General features: G+C 48.1%; 1 protein-coding gene across 5 annotated transcripts in view; it reads left to right on the plus strand.

Moving 5' to 3' along the window:
• The window catches only part of ELMO2 (engulfment and cell motility 2), a 49,705-nt gene that overhangs the window by 7,282 nt on the left and 23,441 nt on the right, over positions 1-18,982 (plus strand). For 4 of the 5 annotated variants that reach the window (XM_048820248.2, XM_048820249.2, XM_075118601.1 and 1 more), the window contains exons 2-7: positions 9,628-9,762; positions 9,890-9,930; positions 10,416-10,488; positions 10,889-10,939; positions 13,297-13,478; positions 15,384-15,483. In XM_048820248.2, the coding sequence (XP_048676205.1) occupies positions 9,685-9,762; positions 9,890-9,930; positions 10,416-10,488; positions 10,889-10,939; positions 13,297-13,478; positions 15,384-15,483 (525 nt within the window). In that variant the 5' untranslated portion in view covers positions 9,628-9,684. Of the gene's footprint in view, positions 1-5,482; positions 5,506-9,627; positions 9,763-9,889; positions 9,931-10,415; positions 10,489-10,888; positions 10,940-13,296; positions 13,479-15,383; positions 15,484-18,982 lie in introns of those variants that run through there. The other variant, XM_048820252.1, reaches the window with a different exon arrangement.

Raw genomic sequence — 18,982 nt, forward strand, 5'->3', positions numbered from 1 at the left:
TAAATATGGCGATTGATTAAGTAGATTTGGTACCGTACATCATTATTGTGCATCCCTGAAGCTGTACTATGCACAACACTTGCTCAGAGAAGTTTTTGGGAGGCAGCTTTTTAAGATGAATTTTGTACCAAACTCCAGGTTCTGCTGACTCATCCTACAGCATTTCTCTCCTTGCCCATCTGTCTGGTTTGTATTGTTCTCTTTCTTTTTCTAACTCTCCTCCCTTTTTATCTGTGACTAGGTATCTACATCTTTCGTATGAAGTATTTTCTATCCAATCATCTTGCAAGAGGCAGGTTAAAACAAATACATCCGAGTATAGACTTATTATAGTCAAGTGTCATTTGAGAAAGATGTCCAGTGCAAACTTCTGGCAGTTATAATACGCAGCCTCTCTGAGAAAGTTATAAGGGTGCTAGGAGGTAGAGGGACGCAGAGGAAGCTAAGTCTAGGACATGTATGAGATGAGTTCTCTAGAGAAGAGGTAAGTTTCTCTTTGTTTCTTTCTGGATTGAGGTGAGGGAGAAGATATGGGATACTGGAAAAAAGCCCTAAGGTGGGACTGTAGTGCAGCATAGGCTTTCTTCAGCTACTTTGTTTTTCCCTGCCCCTACTCTGGACAAGAGAACAATCTGCCATGAGTTTCCCTACTAGACATGTCCTCACCCCTTTGTTGTGGGGAGCTTGTTGTCTGTTGGTAGTGCCAACTGGGGACTTTCTGAGAATCTCCTAGTAAGTTATACCGCATCCAAGGATTTTCAGAAGCTGGAGCTATTCATTGTTTAGGGGTTTCAGCCATGCAGTTTATTTTCTTGTGTTGCTCTTTTCTTCCTCTTCATTTTTATTCTGTGTGCAACACATTCAGCTCTCTCTTCATAAAGCAAAGGAAATGGAGCTTTTGAATAGGAGAATTAATTCTATTTGGAGTGTAGCAGTCTTCTAGATTTGCTGCTTCCCAGAGCAGAAGCTTTTTGAACAGAGTATTGTGAGCTTCTCTGCTGATTGCCTCTCCACTTTAGCCTCCCCTTCCCTCACTGCTTTATTTGAAGACATTTCTCCAGTGAGGTACCTGCACATAGTAAATTGATCTTTAATTAGTTTTGACGAGGCTCTTATCTCCACACAAGAAATTTGTAAATCATCGTGCAGTCGCGGAGTGCGTTGTAAGAGACTGCTAACTGTCTGATAGTAATAATCACACATGCTGCTTTCCAAGAGTTTCAAAACTGAGATCTTACTAGGTATATCTGAACTTCCCCTAACTCTGCAAAATTTCATTCCAATTTAAAATACACCATCTCTCACCTGTGGGGTTGGTTTTTGTTAAGCCATACAGTGAAGCCTGTTTGGAAGACCACCTGCATTAAGCAATCCCCTGTATTTAGGTGTTGATCCAAAGTATTGCCAGTATATTGAGCTTTGTTTCTCCTGCGTTAGAAAGCTTCTTCTGCTGCATCGTTGGTTTTTGTGGGTCTCTTGAGTGATATGTCTGTATAGCACATTGTTATACCTGTACAAACCTTCCACTGACTATTTCATAAACTGCTGGGATTCTTCTCATGCTCCATGTCTGGTCATTTCACCTTTGATGCTTGTCTGTCTTCCTTGGGTGTCCCTGTACAGTCTGCAGCGGGACTGTTCAAAGGCTTTGAATAAGTTGAGTCCACTATATACACAACTGTACATAAGGAGTCGTGTTCCTGAGCTTTGTTTTAGTTTTGTACATGTGTCTCTTATAAAAGGGGAAATAGTTTAATATAATTTCTGCTGACGTATTTTTAAAGTGCGGATTTACTGAAAGCATCCTTAGCCCAAAATGCAGATATGGCTCAGCTGTCTCTGGGAGCTCTGCAGTGACCTCTGTAGTGCTGCCTAATTGTAGAGCATGATCTATTTATAACCCTGAGAATTTCCCCTTCCTGTTGAATCGTTTCATCTTAATCTGCACTTCCAGAATGACCCACATTCCTCACAGGACAAGAAAAGGAGCCAGAGACTTATAGGAAACCCCCACCTGGGCACCTCACAGTCTTACCCAGAATTTTGCTCCACAGCTCTTGCACATAATAAATTCTGTTTCTCTCTACATCCCAGTATGAGTTTCTTCCCTCACAGCCTGTGAATCCTGGAGATGCCATCTTTCCGTGGCAACTGGTAACGAGGTCCCAAACACAGGATTGTGATTTCCCTGCAAGGAATGGCAGAAGAGGAAGGAGGACTATTATTCAAACACAAATCTCTTTTCCAGCTATAGTGAAACCAGGAGATGTGGGGAGGTGGCTAGAAATATTAGGAAAGTCAGTTCCCTACAAATTCCAGCTCTTTTCAGCTTGTCTTCTGTTTGTCCTTCTCTCTTGTATTCATATAAGCATGTTTCATGGTCAGGATACATTCCAGTTAAATTAATTGCAGATATAATAGTTATAGGACTTGCATGCTGCAGATTTAGACAGTTGAGGAAACCTTCCTTGAACCTGCTCTACCTCTCTTGCTGTGCATTTAATACTGGCCCAAGTTGGTCAAAGTTGGGTTGGTCTGGTTGTTTGTTTATGGGAGCAGTAGTTATTTGTTCAGGGAGCCCAGGCTGAGGTCTGCAACAGGCCCCAGGCCTAACCCTAGCCCAGGAATCCCTGCCCTTAGTAACTCTGACTCTAGCCAGGAGAGTCCTACCCTCAGTAACCCTAACACTAGACTGGGGGAACCCAATGGGCCTCAGGTGTTTTTTAGCACTCGCTTCCTATGACTAGGATTTCCCAGACTTCTGGGGCCTGGTTAGGTATTGATTGGAGAGCAGGAAATAAGGATCCCATGTCAGTTGTGGGAAGTTTTCATCCCTGCCTATCACTGACCTTTGTGGATGAGAACCTGCATGTTAGGTCCCACAGGCTTGGAGTTGTTCTGGAAACCATGTATTGTCTCTGGGGACCTGTGGGGTGGTGCTGCTCCGTGTACCCTAATCACAGTAAATGTAGATAAAGGCTTAGTTGATAATTTGCTCTTGTGTCTGACTCTGGCTGCTGCTGCATTGTGACTCTCTGACAGATGAGGCTTCTTGAAGCTGTTCGGAGACACAAGAAGTGAGGCTGAGACTCTGTCTTGATGGGTTCTAAGCAGGATGAGGAGAGCTCTGTAATGGATTTCTCTGGTTGGAGGTGCAGAGTTCCCCCGCCTCAGCAGGTTTTCTTGGGTCTATATTTCATTCCTCACCCTTACTATCATTGCAGTTTACTGGACTTTAAGGGAATCCAGGCTTCAAGGCATCAGCCCCTTGTTACAGTGGTCAGGAAGGGCACTCCCCTTATGTGTAGCACTTGCTCATGGAATAGATTTCCTTCTTCCTCTGAAATAACCAAGATTAAAATGTCTGACAGAGGGCTTAAGGCTGAATGCAGTGTGGATCTGGACATTCAGCTGTCACACTTTAGAGAGACGCTCATTTTTGGTAGTTTTGAGTTGGGCACTGGGCACTTTAGCATCCTCCTGCCATTAGGAATTTGGTCCTGAGTTCTGGAATCTGTTTCACTGTCAGGAAATGAGACTTGTGAGCAGAGCACTTTTCTCAGTGTGTCTGTATTGCCAAAACACCGGTAATTGTGATTAACACACTGTAAACTATGCACAGAGTTTGCACCAGTTAATTTTCAGTATTCTCAGCCCTCTCTATTGGTCACAAGAAATCAGCTTATGCAAGGGACTGAAACTTCATGCTTTGTTAGGGAAGAAGGGGCAGTCCCACTGTCCCAGGGATCTTAAGGGTGTGCACCTTCATTCTTCTGTGTGCTATTAGCTGTCTGGTCATCCCTTGTTCAGGGTGCCCACATGGAAATGCCCGGATCTGTGCTGGGTTCTCTGGCTAACAATAACAGTGTTTCTTTCTGAGCCTCTGCTTCAGGAGAGGCTTTTGCATTGAGAGGAGCAGGACAGATGGGACCATAAAGGTGCCAGTAGCAGCCTATTTCAGAGTAACAGCCGTGTTAGTCTGTATTCGCAAAAAGAAAAGGAGTACTTGTGGCACCTTAGAGACTAACCAATTTATTTGAGCATGAGCTTTCGTGAGCTACAGCTCACTTCATCGGATGCATACCGTGGAAACTGCAGCAGACTTTATATACACACAGAGAATATGAAACAATACCTCCTCCCACCCCACTGTCCTGCCTGTTTCCTCTTGTTTTTTCCTACCCCCCCCCCCCCCGATGTTCTGGTTTAACTTGGATTTAAACCTGGAGAATGGTCAGTTTAGATGAGCTATTACCAGCAGAAGAGTGAGTTTGTGTGTGTATGGGGGTGGGGGGGATGTGAGAAAACCTTGATCTATGCAGGAAATAGCCCGACTTGATTATGTAAAGAGTTGTCACTTTGGATGGGCTAGCACCAGCAGGAGAGTGAATTTGTGTGTGGGGGGGTGGAGGGTGAGAAAACCTGGATTTGTGCTGGAAATGGCCCACCTGTTGATCACTTTAGATAAGCTATTACCAGCAGGACAGTGGGGTGGGAGGAGGTATTGTTTCATGATTTCTGTGTGTATATAAAGTCTGCTGCAGTTTCCACGGTAAACATCTGATGAAGTGAGCTGTAGCTCACGAAAGCTCATGCTCAAATAAATTGGTTAGTCTCTAAGGTGCCACAAGTACTCCTTTTCTTTTAGCTTATCTAAAGTGATCATCAAGTTGGGCCATTTCCAGCACAAATCCAGGTTTTCTCACCCTCCACCCCCCCTCACAAATTCACTCTCCTGCTGGTGATAGCCCATCCAAAGTGACAACTCTCTACACAATGTGCATGATAATCACATAATACACATAGCAGCCTAATTACTCAGGAGAAAGGCTGGAGACCATTTGGCTAGGCAGAGTTGTTATGGATACTACCCTCAACAGCCTCAGAACTGGTTATGTAGCTTCCTTCCCAGCCAGCCTGGGCTGTCTTCTCTCAGATATGCCTGGGCCTGAAGCATCATTATTCTGTTGCTCCCAAAAGGCAAGTGATATGTCGGTATTTCCTGCATGCCCTGGTATGTCCTAGCCATGGAACAATGTGCATCCCTGCTTCTGGCAAGGTTCATGGTCCCTAAATTCTCTGACCTACCCAGCTCAGATAAAAGGATCCTGCTGACGGAGCAGGGCTCAGCCTGCAGACTGCTCTGAGCTTGTGACACCAGAAGCATGTCAGAGCTCCCTCTGGGACATATTTTCACAATGTTAAAATGATGTTGTGAACAGCAGAGACCCAAGCTGAAGGGGTAGGAAGGAGCCAGGTGTTTGCCTTCTCCAGTGAGAGACAGGGAAGGGTTAAGACAAAACCCTACCATAAATGGGAGAACATTAACACACAGGCAGTGGCAGCCCATGGCAACAGGACAGTGGTGTGCTGAGGCGGCATCTTAAGCAGAGAGTGAGAGGGGGGTGCTTTTATCCAGCGTTCTCTCTCTCTCTCTCTCTGAACTGGTCCATGGCTGTGGTCTGCACTGGGCTTTTCTAAATGCTTCTCTAATTGAATTCTCAGGTGAGTTTTAATTCCTTCCGGTGATTCCACAGGAAGGTCTAAAAGAGGGGACTGTGGCGAGGTGAGGATATCTTGCTTGGTGTCCTGTCCTGTCCTGCAGGGACATCCAGTTCTGTTTGTTATCCCAATGAGGGAGGTCGAGTCCTGATCCAAAGGGAGTCTTGGAAAAGGATATGGCTCCCTCCAGTGGCCCCAGCTGTGTTGCCTCCAGCATTAGGGGATGAAATAGCAGATATTGTTCTTGTGCTGGAGAGAATGGACCTGGCAACTTTTATCTACAGTGCATGGAATTGGGATAGGCATTCCAGCTGCTTTCTTGTCATGTTGTCTGAATGGCCTGGTTCCATCTAGCTGGGCATGTGACTCCTGTTGAGGTTTTGTTTCCCATTCACTGCAGTGCTGTGCTATCTCTGCACTTATGATCAGTTCCTTCTCAAAGGATAGATGCTCAGGCCGGCATTCCTGTGGAAAGTGGAAGATGTTCTGTGTGTATCTTTGAGATTAAATCAAGTGCTGTGCCTGTTTAATATCAGATCTCTCCTTTGCGGAGAGGATTACACTCCAGGAGCCCTGAGAAATCCTTCCTGGGTATGTGACGGGTGTACCAGCGTCTCTGAAAGCCGTGCTGGCACTCGTGCTGCACCTGCCCTTTGAAGACCTCTTAGTTCCCTTGCAACTTTCCACTGAGCCCTCATGATGTTTTTTTCTTGATGTATTAGCAGAGCCCTCTGCTTCTGAAGGTGTTTTCCAGATTATGCTGTTCAATTTGCATGGCAATCATGCGAGGTTCCTCTGTTTGTGGAGATCTCACTGATTCAGTCCATGCTCCACTCCCATCAGAGCAGCTGTTATGTGTGGGTTGTACTTGTGAATGGCAGGGTTTAGCAATGCACTCTGCACCCAGAATATCCTGTTTCCATGAGCACTTGTTCCCCTTCCATTGGAGACACTAACTGGGAAAGCAAATGCCAATCAGCATTAATTGTTGGAATACCTATAGCTGGGCCTTTTCCTGCCTAGGCCCAGTTCCGGCTAGCAGAGCAGATGTTGCCTTTTCTGTTCCACTAGTGTTGCTATAGGATCTGAGATTGTACATCTCTTATTGCAGAGGGTTGAAGGCTTGAAGACTGGTAGAGTTGGGTTTTGCAAGGAGCTGATGTAACCAGAAAATGGCATGACCAGGTCACAAGTGCGTCATCATAATAGGCACTTTTCTGCATCAGTTGTTTTCTTCCTCTCTGTGTCACTAGTCATTCACTCACAGAATCCCACTGACTCCTAGGTTTTTGGGAGCGGATACTGGAAATAGAGGGAGAGGCCCGGAGGTGCAGGGCTGGTCATTCGTTGCTACAAGGAAATGCAGCAGAGCAGGCAAACCTCTGCTGCAAAGGCTGCCAGCATCTCTTCAACACTCCCAGTCTACATGTCCTGGCCTCCACTTCTCTAAGAGATCAAGGAAATCATCCTCATGCATTCATCGTAAGGCTGTGTTCCAGTTCTGCAGGTGGCTGTGACATTGCCTCTCAGTCTAAGAGTGGCAGTGGGCTGCCCCCAGGTTCTGGCTCCATGGAGAAATCACTTTGTACTCCAGATGCTTTTTACCCATCTCCTGCTAGGTCTTGCCTGAGGGGGAGAGACCTCTGTGCTGGGGACTGATTTTGCAGGCAGCACCTTGTCTTTCCCTTTGGGGAGAGGCTGTTTTTTCTATGACAGTTCAGATCTCACATAGGCTGTTTGAAATCTCCCAGCCTGAGAGCGAATGGTGGTGCTGGGGCCCACATTACATGTGGTTAGTGACCACAGCCCTGTGGGAGGGAGACAGGCAGCCTCCAGCCTGCAAAAGCAACTGTATTACAAACTGAAAAGAGAGGAACCAAGCAATAACATTTCACTGAATTGCAGCCTGCCACTGATAGAGCACAGACTTGCATGCCAGACTTGCATGCCACAGGGGATTGAACCCTAGACACCATGCGACATTCAGACCTGGGCAGGTCCTGGGCTGTCCTGGGTCAGAGCCTGACACCCTGGCAGCTGCTGGGTGTAACCGTAGCTCTGGCGGAAGCTCACAGTTCAGCTGTATCTGTGCCTGGCATGGTGATGAAGCACAGCCACACTAAGGGTGTGGGGTGGAGATGTTGCTGTGGCTCTGTCTAGGAACCTGCTTATGTGCCTGGTGTGGGTCAAGAAGTTGACCGTTAGTCTCTTTCCCTGACAGGCTGGTGGTTATTAATGTCGCTGAAGCATTTAATCTTTTTCAAAGTTCCCATGTCCCCAGAGCAGTGGGTGCAGCTTGCAGCTGCTCGGAGTGGGAAAGGGCCTAATGCTCAGTCTGCACTTTCCCCCCTTCACCCGCTCTTTCGCTGCACACTGATGACAATTAGGCTCTGTAAGCTCCTTATTTCTCTTGCACCATGACCCAAATACAGACTGGGAGCCTGTGGTAGGAGTTAGCAGAGGGTTTTGTTGTGCTGATTATCCTGAAGTGTCCTAAGTGTCATAGCTCTGCAGAAATAGTGACAGCAAGTCCCTAACCTCTGTTACCCAGGCTGCTTGGGCAGAGCAAGGCCAGGGGGCTTGCTGCTGAGACCTGCAACTCCCCAACCCTGCTCTTTTCTCGGCATGAAGCTGTAGCCTGGTAACAAGTTATTTTCTCACCTGGTTTCTGAAAATCATTTCTCTCCTGGGCACCAGCCCTGGCTGCACAGTTGTGACTGGTCTGTTTGTGTTGAACTACCTAGCCACGGGGGCAAGCAGGGAGTGGGCTAGGGAACCTCCAGTGCTGCACAGACAGGATTGGGTTGACATAGCTATTCATCTTTGCAGGAGGGCCCAGGGCAAGTGTCTGAGTCATATCCAGCTGTCATTTTCTTTGCTATACTGAGTGGTTTGTCTCCATCCAGCTCTTAGTGGACTATGTGTCCAGTACACAACCACCACCACAATTAGCAGTGCTCGGCCTCTTCAACAGCCAAGGACTTAATGGGTCACAGAGACTCAACTTGCCTCTGGGGCCATTCCAGTCAAAACTGAGATGTACTTGTGGGTGTGGAATCTTGCCCTGCTGTGACCTGTGTTATACCTGCCCTCTCGCTCTCTGGGGCTGTTCTTCTGGCTCCTTCAGCTGAATTAAATATACTTGGAAATGTACAAGAGAGAAATCTTGACAATCCTATATGAGCATCTTGAGAGTCATTGAAAAGGAGATAAAATTGGTGCAGCAGGCCTTTGTGCACCAAGGGCCAATGCCTGTTGCTAAGGCATAAAATCTCATAATGTACAATACCATACTCTGTAAAATGGTACCCCTGACTTCCAGCTGGGGGAACACTTGAGGAGTCTTGTCCTAGCTCAACGCATTTACAGACTCAGGCTATGTCTACACTACATCATTTACAGCTGCGCCACTTTAGAGCTTCTGGTGAAGACACTCTAAGTTGACTGGAGAGAGCTCCCCTGTTGGCTTAATAATTCCTGCCTCCACGAGAGAGAGTAGCTATGTCAGTGGGAGAAGCTCTCCCGTTGGCATTGCGCTGTCTACACTGGCACTTAGGTTGGTGTAATTTATGTTGCTCAGGAGTATAATTTATGTCGCACACACCCCTGAGAGACATAAATTATACTGAAGTAATTTGTAGTGTAGGCAGCCTCCGCCTTTAAAGTATGAATGCTGAGCTTGTTATGATTCTGAATCCATGTGACCAAAACATTAAGACTGCAATGGTATTTGCACAGGAGTTGGGGGTCCCTCATTCCTTGGGGGAGTATGTGCAACACCTTTCTGATCTCTGCCATGGTACTTACTGAATGTCCATGCCCTGCAATGTTCTGTGTTCATTTCGTGAAAGCCCCTGGTAGGATGGACCATATGGGACCCTTCACTCTCACTGTCAGCCAGAGGGGCAGTCTGAGGTCCCGTAGGAGATGGGGTAGAACAATTGTCACGTAGGGCAACACTGATGGGTGTGTTCCAGAGACTGCCTGGATGTGTCCTATCCAAAGGCCGGACCCTGCTTCACACAAGATGGTCCTCCTGCAGGTGCTCAGGTGCTGTGGGGATGGGTGCAATATAGGAACCCAAATGGATCCAAAAGAGCTGCTCACCATCTCCTCTTTCCACAGGTTTGGGGGTGGATGCTGTCTCCCCCATCTCAGAAGGAACTGGAGTAGTCTGGAGCCATGCCACCACCCATGGACATTGTGAAAGTGGCTGTTGAATGGCCTGGAGCCAATGCCCAGCTGCTTGAAATAGACCAGGTGAGAGCTGGGTGCAGGAGAGGAACTTGGAGCATGGTGCTGAAACATGGGGAAACAGAATCAGGAAGCTTCCCTTGTGGCTGGGAGAAAGGGTCACTGCTGAACACTCTCTCTCTTTCTGTTCTAGAAAAGGCCCCTGGCGTCCATTATCAAGGAGGTCTGTGATGGGTGAGTCTGGCTTTCTGGAGGCCCTGCTGCAGCAGAGCAGTCACCCTGTTGGGCCTGGCCTTTCACATATCCTACCAGATGTGTGGTACAGTGTGGACTGCCTCCCTCCAGGCTTCCCAACCTGGACATGGGGCAGGCCCAGGGCTCTAGCTGGGAGCATGAACTCCTGGGTAACGGGATCCCCTGCTGTGTATGTTTGTGCCCTGATACTCAGGGCTCCTGAGGCTTGGCCTGGCCTCCTCTAAGGTTTCTGCAGTCCAGGCCTTCACAGAGTTTCTCTCAGCTCCTGGTTTTATTCAGGCTGAGATCCCACCTTCTCCCTCCTCTTCAGAAACCACAATCTTCTCACTGGGGCTTCTCTCCAAATCTCCATTTTTTTCCACTTGGAGCAAGCCACCCCTAGTCCAAGCCCTAGCCCTGGACATGGGTGGTGGCCTGTTAGAAGGAAGAGACAGGGCCTTATGTGTCATCTTCCCCCCTGCCAGGTGGTCGCTGCCAAACCCTGAATACTATACCCTGCGATATGCAGATGGGCCCCAGCTGTACATCACAGAACAGGTCAGTATGGGGGGATGGTGTGATGGTCCCCAGGGAAGGGGTTTGAAGGAGTCTCTACGTTGGCCAGCAATGAGCTGCAGCTGTCCCCATTACTGGGAGAGGTTTTGCCCCATTCCCCTCTATGGCCACTAAACATGGAAACTTACATTAACCAATGCAGTCCCAACCCTTCTTCCCCTTTCCCCTACACCTGCTTGGGCACAGTTGTCCCATGGCCCAACTTCCCCTTCCTCCCCACAACTCACTTTTGAGCACAGGGACCTTATGGTCCAACATAACTCCTTTTCCTCCATGTGTATGTGGCTGCATACACACATGCATAGATGCACAGATCCATGGCCAACTGCATTTCGCCATCACCACCTCATGCTGCTCAGATGTTTCTCTTTTCTCTTTGCAGACTCGCTGTGACATTAAAAATGGGACCATCCTGCAGCTGGCTGTCTCCCCGGTATATGCCTTCCTTCAGTTGTTTCTCTGCCATAAGCTCATTCCAGCCACTCAGCACCCTGCTCCTCCTCCCGGGACTGAGCCTACTCCTGCTGCTTGGTGGACTAAACTGAAAGATGGTGCCCCCTATGAAGAGCAGTTTAGCCCCAAGCAGGAAGAGCCAGCTTTACTGATTTACTTACAAGAGAAAAATAAATAGTTTGAGTGACTTGACCCACTGCATTGCATCCCTCGTGAGGTGATGTAACCCCACAATTTCACCCAATTAGCTCCTCCTGCTTCCACACTTCTCTTGTTGCATCTTGTTTTAAATTAGAGTTTAAGTTCCTTGGAGCAAGGCCTGCGTCTTCCTGAGTGCACAGCACGCAGCACAATAGGGCCCAATCCTGAATGGATGCTGGAGACTACCACAATCATAACAGTAAAAATAAATACATTTTAAAAAGCAGCTTACACAGGGATCGCTTGTTCACCTCTGAAATGCAGCCTCCTGTGGGATGGGAGATGGCAGCTGTTTTTTAACCACACAGCAAAGTAGCATACCAGTTTTGTGTGAGAAGTGGAGAAGAGTTCTATCTCTTTCCAGTATGAGGACAGATGGAAAGAGGAAAAAGTGTTGGATGCATTAAAAAGCTTTAGAGAGATTTTTCTTTGGAACTAAAAGGTATTTTGGGGCCTCATATTTCTTATGGTTCCCACTTTCAATGTCTGTACAGTAACTCCTCATTTAACGTCCTCCCGCTTAACATTGTTTCCAGGTTACATTGCTACTCCATTAGGGAACATGCTCGTTTAAAGTTGTGCAATGCTCCCTTATAACGTTGTTTGGCTGCCTGTTCTGACCACTGCTTATAAGATTCTGTGGAAGAGCAGCAACTTTACAAGGGAGCATTGCACAAGTTTCTCTTCTCCACCTCCTTCCCCTCCCTCCCAGCGCTTCCCCCGCTGCCAAACAGCTGTTTGGCAGTGCTTAGGACTTTCTGGGAGGGAGGGAACGGGGAAGCTGCCCTCCCTCCCCCCACCAGGCAGGGCCACCTGGAACCTAGGGGCTGCAGGGCCGTGGGCTAAGGGGGACCCGGGGCCCTGGCCTGCAGCTCTAAAGCCCCTTTCGGAATGCGGCACTGCGAGCATGGGCTGGAGGACTCAGGAGGAGCAGGGGCAGCCGTGCAGCCAGCTGGCCGAAGAGAAGCGGTGGTTTCGCAGCCCCTAAAGCCCCTGTGTTCTGGGTGGTCCTGCCTGGCTGGTGGGGGGGGGGGGAAGCAGCTCCCAGAATCGTGGCCATGGGGGTGATGCCGCGCTGCGTGGAGCCATCTGCACACCCCCTGCACCAAACAGGAGCTGCCCCAGGTAAGTGCTCTGCACCTCCTGCCTGCCCCAGCCCTGAGCCTTCTCCCACACCCTAACTCTCTCCCAGACCCTGCACCCCCAGCCCCAGGAGGAGAATGGAGAGAAAAAGAATGAAAAATGGGGGAGGGAGGGAAGATAAGAGAGAATGCTCCCCCACGGGAGGAGCGGAGGGGGAGCGGGCAAAAATGAAGCTGAGCACAGGGTCCCACTAAGTCTAAATCCGCCACTGGAGGGAGGGAGAGGAGTGAGGAAGCACCGCGTCTGCACTCCTCCTCCTCCATCCCAGAAAGTCCTAAGTGCTGCCAAACAGCTGTTTGGCGGCAGGGAAGCGCTGGGAGCAAGGGGGAGGAGCGGGGATGCGGTGTGCTCCGGGGAGGAGGTGGAGTCGGGGTGGGGAAAGGTGGGCTGGAGTGGAGCAGGGACGGGAAGAAGCAGGCCTGGAGCATCCCCCAGCAAAGTCAGCACCTGTTCTTCTGGGGGGAAGCTACTGCTGTGCAAGGTACTTCCTAGCATCCTTGCCTGCCTCATTGTCTGCAGCAGGCTGTGCCTGTGTGGGATAAGCCAGGGGCACCTCCCCGCCACAGTACTGTACAGTATATAGTGCCTTTTGTCTGCCCAAAACAATTTCCTTGGCGTCACCCCCTGCATTTACATTAAATCTTATGGGAAAATTGGATTTGTTTAACATTGTTTCACTTAAAGTTGCATTTTTCAGGAACATAACTACAATGTTAAGTGAGGAGTCACTGTACCTACTGGAGTGGGATTGGATGATTTATCCAGCATTAGAAACGAACACTTGACCCACCTGCCAGTTGGCTGTAGTTACAGCTGAGAGCAGCATTCCTGATCCCAACGCAATCTGCCTAGACAACTAGTTTTCTGTTCTGCCAGTTCCGGTAACCCTTTGGCCTTGCTGTTTTCCTTCTGCCCATTGCTGCATCCCTGGCAGAGGCTCAGGAAGTGTCAGCAGACCCATAAGTAACTGGCAAGATCTTGCCTGTCTCCCAGTCCAGGGCAGCACGACAGCTGATGGAGAGGACCCAGTCACACAGCATGGAGGCCCGACTGGATGCCATGAAGGAACTGGCTAAACTGTCTGCAGATGTGACCTTTGCCACAGAGTTCATCAATATGGAGGGCATCACAGTGCTGACACGGCTGGTGGAAAGTGGCACCAAACTTCTGTCCCAGTAAGTATTTCTGGACTCTTGGAGCAGGGACTGGTGGGGGTGAAGAGACTGGGGGTGAAGCAGCAACTGTCTTGGTTCCAGCAGGGATTAGGATTTTTCTAAAACATTTGTTGGCTGTTACAATGTTAAACTCAGGGTTTTATGTCAGGTATATCTGGCAACTACCAATATAACAATCACCATGAAAAACATTTATTAAACACACAGAAAAGAGGAGAAACTGTTACAATTGTTGAAACTTAAAATATCAGGGGGGAAACTTAATTTTAACAGTCACCGTCATTCCCTTCCACTTTAGTTATCGAGTCTTTTAGAACTCTTGCTCCTACATCTTTAGATGGATTTAAAATATGGTGTTAAATGTTCTTGCTGGGGAAAAGTCAGCAGTATATGGTCTTGAGTTGTTGAAATTGGATCTCATTCCTTTTAAGACCAAACAAGACAATCTGGCGCAAAATGGAAAAGACAGGAATAGCAAAAAAATAAGACAGAGTGTTTTGTCTTGAAGTTTGACTGCTCAGAAATTACAGGTACAGTGAGCACATGCCCCCATTAACCACTCAAAAGCCTGGCAGACTTTTTCCAGAGTTTATTGGCATAGTTTATAACTGCTTCTCAGGGTACAGCCGTATTGCAAAAGGTGGAATTGTTGTGGCTGACTATGCCAGACTCTTATTAGGCAGATGGCAGGAAGAGATATATGGGAAAGAGGGGAAATATGGTGGGAGAGGTAAAATGACGCACTAGGAGGAGGTGATAGCAGGAACTTCAGGTCCAAGTCTAGCTGTTGATCAGGATTCAGCTCAGCCCAATAGGGTGATGTTTTTTGGTTCCCATTGCCACCCCCTGCCTCTGATCTTGTCAGGATATCTTTTACCATCAGGACAACGAAAGCCCAGGGGTGTGATGGTTGATTCCTGGGCCGCAATAGGTGGAGAGGAGTGATGTGTGGTGGCAAAAGCAGCACTCATGATGGTGCCGCTCAGTCCCTCTTCTTTCTGCCAGCTGTCCAGGTCTCAAGTGTAGCAAGTTGCCAAGTAACCCCCAGCAAAGCAGTGCACATAGAGGGGTAGTAACCCCGTCCCATCCACAGTTATTAAAACACACATCCAGTGATTCCATATATGACCATTTCCAGACACCCTTAGCTTGGTGTCAGCCTGTGACCTCCCCAAGAGTCTTGGAGACCCTGAATCCCAGCTCTTTGTGTTAAACTGATACAAACTGAATGTGTTTGATTTCCAGCTTCTGCTTTTTTATATACAGTTTTTATAACAGATCAAGCTAAACTTTTGTTGCCTTCCACCTGCTATAAATGACTTAGGATACAGATGTCTGCGCAGCTGATCTTGGGGTCTAGGGATCCTGTCCAAGGTAGAACAGCTTGTCAGGTTGTATTGGAGAGATGAGAAGCCTTACTCTTGTATTTGTCCTGTTGTGTCTTGCTGGAGCAGCTTAGTCAGGGTGCCTCTTTAAGGAGAAATGTGGGACCCAGTCAGTGCAGAGAGGGCTATTTACAGGGACATGGATGGTGTGTGTCACTTAATACTAATAATGCTTAGCATGCAAAGCACTTCACATGAGAGACCTGATCGCTTGAGCCGGTCTGGGAGCACTGCAGAAACCAGTCCAGTGTCCTAGGGATAACTCTGTACCTTGACACACAGGAGACCTAGCTGTGAGAGCTGGGGCTCAGAGCATTGCAGAGGCAGGGCAGTGGAATATCTTGCCTCTTAGTAATGAACCCCATGGCCAGTTAAGGGGCTGTGTTGAGCAGATGCTTTGGCTGGAAGACTGGGGGCGGGGTGAATCCTGTGAAGCCACAGCATTTGCTGAGTGACTTGTGTCTTCTGCCCAGGCTGGTTTCTGTGTCTCCTGCAATCACACTCCCCTTCCTCCTCTCAGTTACAGCGAGATGCTGGCGTTCACACTGACTGCCTTCCTGGAGCTCATGGACCATGGCATCGTCTCCTGGGACATGGTCTCAATAACCTTCATCAAACAGGTGTGGCTCGAGGAGAAGGGGGGAGGGGGTGCTGAGTGAAGCAGCAGAGGTGTGGCATAAAGGAGAGGGGAGTTGCATATGGCAGTGGGAGGAGTGAAAAGGGGAACATGTGGTGTGGCACACACATGACATAGGAGGAGGGGGAGAATGGGGCAGGTGCGCCATGAGCAGGGTGAAGATGCGGCGTGGCCTGTGGGGAGAACAGGACATGATACGGTGGGGGAAGTGGGTGTAGTGTGGCATGGGGCAGGGAAGGGACTTGATGTGGAGGAAGGCCTGGCATAGAGTGGTGAAGTAGGGCACGTGATGGACACACATGGTGCAGGTATGGCGTGGAAGGAGTTGGAAAGTAACAGCTTAACTCCAAACATTTCCCCAGTGGATTTTCTGCTGGAGGCTTGTCTCTGTGGCAGTTTGTGTCTGGAGTTAGCAGCGGAGGTGGAAGGGTTTCCTGCTGCCTATTCACACCCCACCTGCAGCTCTAGCACAGCCCACCCCCCGCAGCGTCACTGGTGCTAGCAGAGAGTGTCACAAACCCTCTACTGACCTGAATTCTGGTTGGGTTCCACTCTGTTCAGGAAATGGGTCTCTGTTCATGGTGGTTCCTGTAGATGCATGTTTGGTGATTGCAGCTCCAGTCTCCTGCTCAGCTGCGCAGACAGGACACAGCAGCAACCACCATTGTTACAGATGCCTGGGTTCTGCTTCTATCTGAGCTCTAAGCCCTGCTACACTAGATCACTTTTGGAGGCAGGGCTGGGATCAGAGTGGTGGGCAGGCACAGGGGCCAGGGATCAGATTATAGCCTGTGTATTCTATGGCCATGGACTCATCCACAGAATTGTGCTCCAGAATCTCAGCTTTCATTTAAAAATAAAACTGAGTTTCTAGCCCTTGTTGTTGCAGAGAAAACGTGACTCTAGTGTATGTACTGCAATGCTGTCTTTCTGAGTCTGGGGACAGTCTGAAACAATAACTCCATAAGACAGAAGACCAGAGGAACCACCAAAGTGGGTCAGATGAATGGTCCATCTAGCCCAGTATCCTGTCTTCCGACAGTGGCCAGTGCTTTAACAGGAATGAACAGACCAGGGCAATTTATCGAGTGATCCATCCCCTGTGTCCAGTCCCAGCATCTGGCAGTCCGAGGCTTAGGGACATCCAGAGCATGGGATTGCATCCCTGACAATCTTGGCTAATAGCCATTGGTGGACCTATCCTCCTTGAATGTATCTAATTCCTTTTTGAACCCAGTTATATTTTGGTCTTCTCAACTTCCCGACAATGAGTTCCACAGGTTAACTGTGCATTGTGTGAAGAGATACTCCTTTTGTTGGTTTTAAACCTGTTATGTATTAATTTCTTTGACCCCTGGTTTTTGTTCTATGTGAAGAGGTAAATAACACTTCCCTAATCACTTTCTTCACACCAGCCATGATGTTATCGACCTCTGTCCTATCCCCCCTCGGTCATCTCTTTTCCAAGCTGAATAGTCGCAGTCTTTTTAATCTCTGCTCATATTGAAGCTGTTCCATCCCCTAGTCATTGTTGCTGCCCTTCTCGGTACCTTTTCCAATTCTAATAGATCTTTTTTGAGATGGGGCAACCAGAATGGCACTCAGTATTCAAGGTGTGGACCTACCATGGATTTATATAGTGGCATTATTATATTTTCTGTTTTATTATCTGTCCTCCATTTTGTTAGCTTTTTTGATTGCCTCTGCACAGTGAGAAGATGTTTTCAGAGAATTATGCACAATGCCTTGAAGATCTCATTCTTGAGTGGTAACAGCTAATTTGACCCCATTGTTTTGTACGTATAGTTGGGATTTCCAGTGTGCACTACTTTGCATTTATCAACACTGAATTTCATCTTCCATTTTGTTGCCTGGTCACCCAGTTTTGTGAGATCCCTTTGTAACTCTTCACAGTCTTCTTTAGACTTAACTGTATTAAATAATTTTGTCATCTGCAAAGTTTGCCACTTCACTTTTCACCCCCTTTTCCAGCTCATTTAGGAACATGTTGAACAGCACAGGTCCCAGTACAGATTCGTGGGGGACCCTGCTATGTACCTCTGTCCATTCTGAAAACTGACAATTTAGGACCTTCCCTCTTATCCCATGGCTGCTTACTTTGCTTAAGAGCCTTTGGTGAGGGACCTTGTCAAAGGCTTCTGAAAGCCTGTATCTACTGGATCACCCTTGTCCATGTTTGCTGACTCCCTCAAAGAATTCTAATAGATTGGTGAGCCATGATTTCCCCTTACAAAAGCCATATTGATTCCTCCCCAACAAATCATGTTAATCTGTATGTCTGATAATTCTGTTCTTTACTGTAGTTTCAACCAGTTTGCCTAGTACTGAAGTTAGGTTTACCGGCCTCTAATTGCTGTAATTGAATATGGAGCTTTTAAAAAAAATTGGGATCACGTTGGCTATCCTCCAGTCATCCATCCAGTCAGTACAAAAGCTGATTTAAGGGATAGATTACATACCACAGTTAGTAGTTCTGCAGTTTCTACTCCTGGGAAAATTCTGTGCCAAAAAAATAAAAATTCTGCACACAATATTTTAAAATTCTGCAAATTTTATTTATCAAAATAACACTAGATAATCACTCCAGTTTCAATTATTTTGGTAATTTATTTCAAAATACCTGTCAGCAAGTATGTCTGTAACAATACAGAGAAACACAAAAATTCCCCCAGGAGCAAAGAATTAAAGAAAACCCTATGACAACCCAGTTCCTATTTCTCTGCCCCACCCCCCGCCACCCCAGCTGGAGGGGCCAGACACCCACAACTCGTCCCCCCGAGTCCAGCCGTGGGGGGCCCCCCCCAGCCAATAAAGTTGAACCCCTTACTCCACCAGAACTCGGCCATGGGGGCCCCCCAGCCTAGATACATGCCCCCGCCCCGTCCCCGAGAGCCCAGCCATGGCCACTTCCCTCCAGGAGCCCAGCCATGCTCCCCAACCCCCCAGCACAGCCTCCCTACCAGCCAGGGATCCAGAGGGAGAAACAGCCTGCTGCTTAGTCCCCGGCTTGTGTGGAGTTTTCTGCACTCTCCTTCCCTCATGCGGAGAACTGCAGCTTCCAGGCAGGAACCCTCTAGCTCTCCCCCCACCCAATGCAGTGTCTTCTGTGTGTGTGAGCTGAGCAGGGCTTTGCCAGCTCCAGCAGCACCTAGTGGTGGCCAGCAGCACTGCAGTCCATGTCTGTGGGGGAAAGGAAATTATGCACAAAAAAACAATTTCTGTAAAATTCTGCATTGCGCAGTGGTGCAGAATTCCTCCAGGAGTAAATAATTTCATATTTAAGTTCCTTCAGATCGGTTGGTGAACACCATCTTATCCTGGTGATTTATTATTGTTTAATTTATCAATTTGTTCCAAAACCTCCCCTGACACCTCAATCTGGGACAGTTCCTCAGATTTATCACCTAAAAAGAATGTCTCAGGTGTGGGAATCTCCCTCAAATTCTCTGCAGTGAAGATTG

Source organism: Caretta caretta, chromosome 13 (assembly GCF_965140235.1).
Source record: "Caretta caretta isolate rCarCar2 chromosome 13, rCarCar1.hap1, whole genome shotgun sequence".
In the NCBI taxonomy this organism is placed as follows: Eukaryota; Metazoa; Chordata; order Testudines; family Cheloniidae; genus Caretta; species Caretta caretta.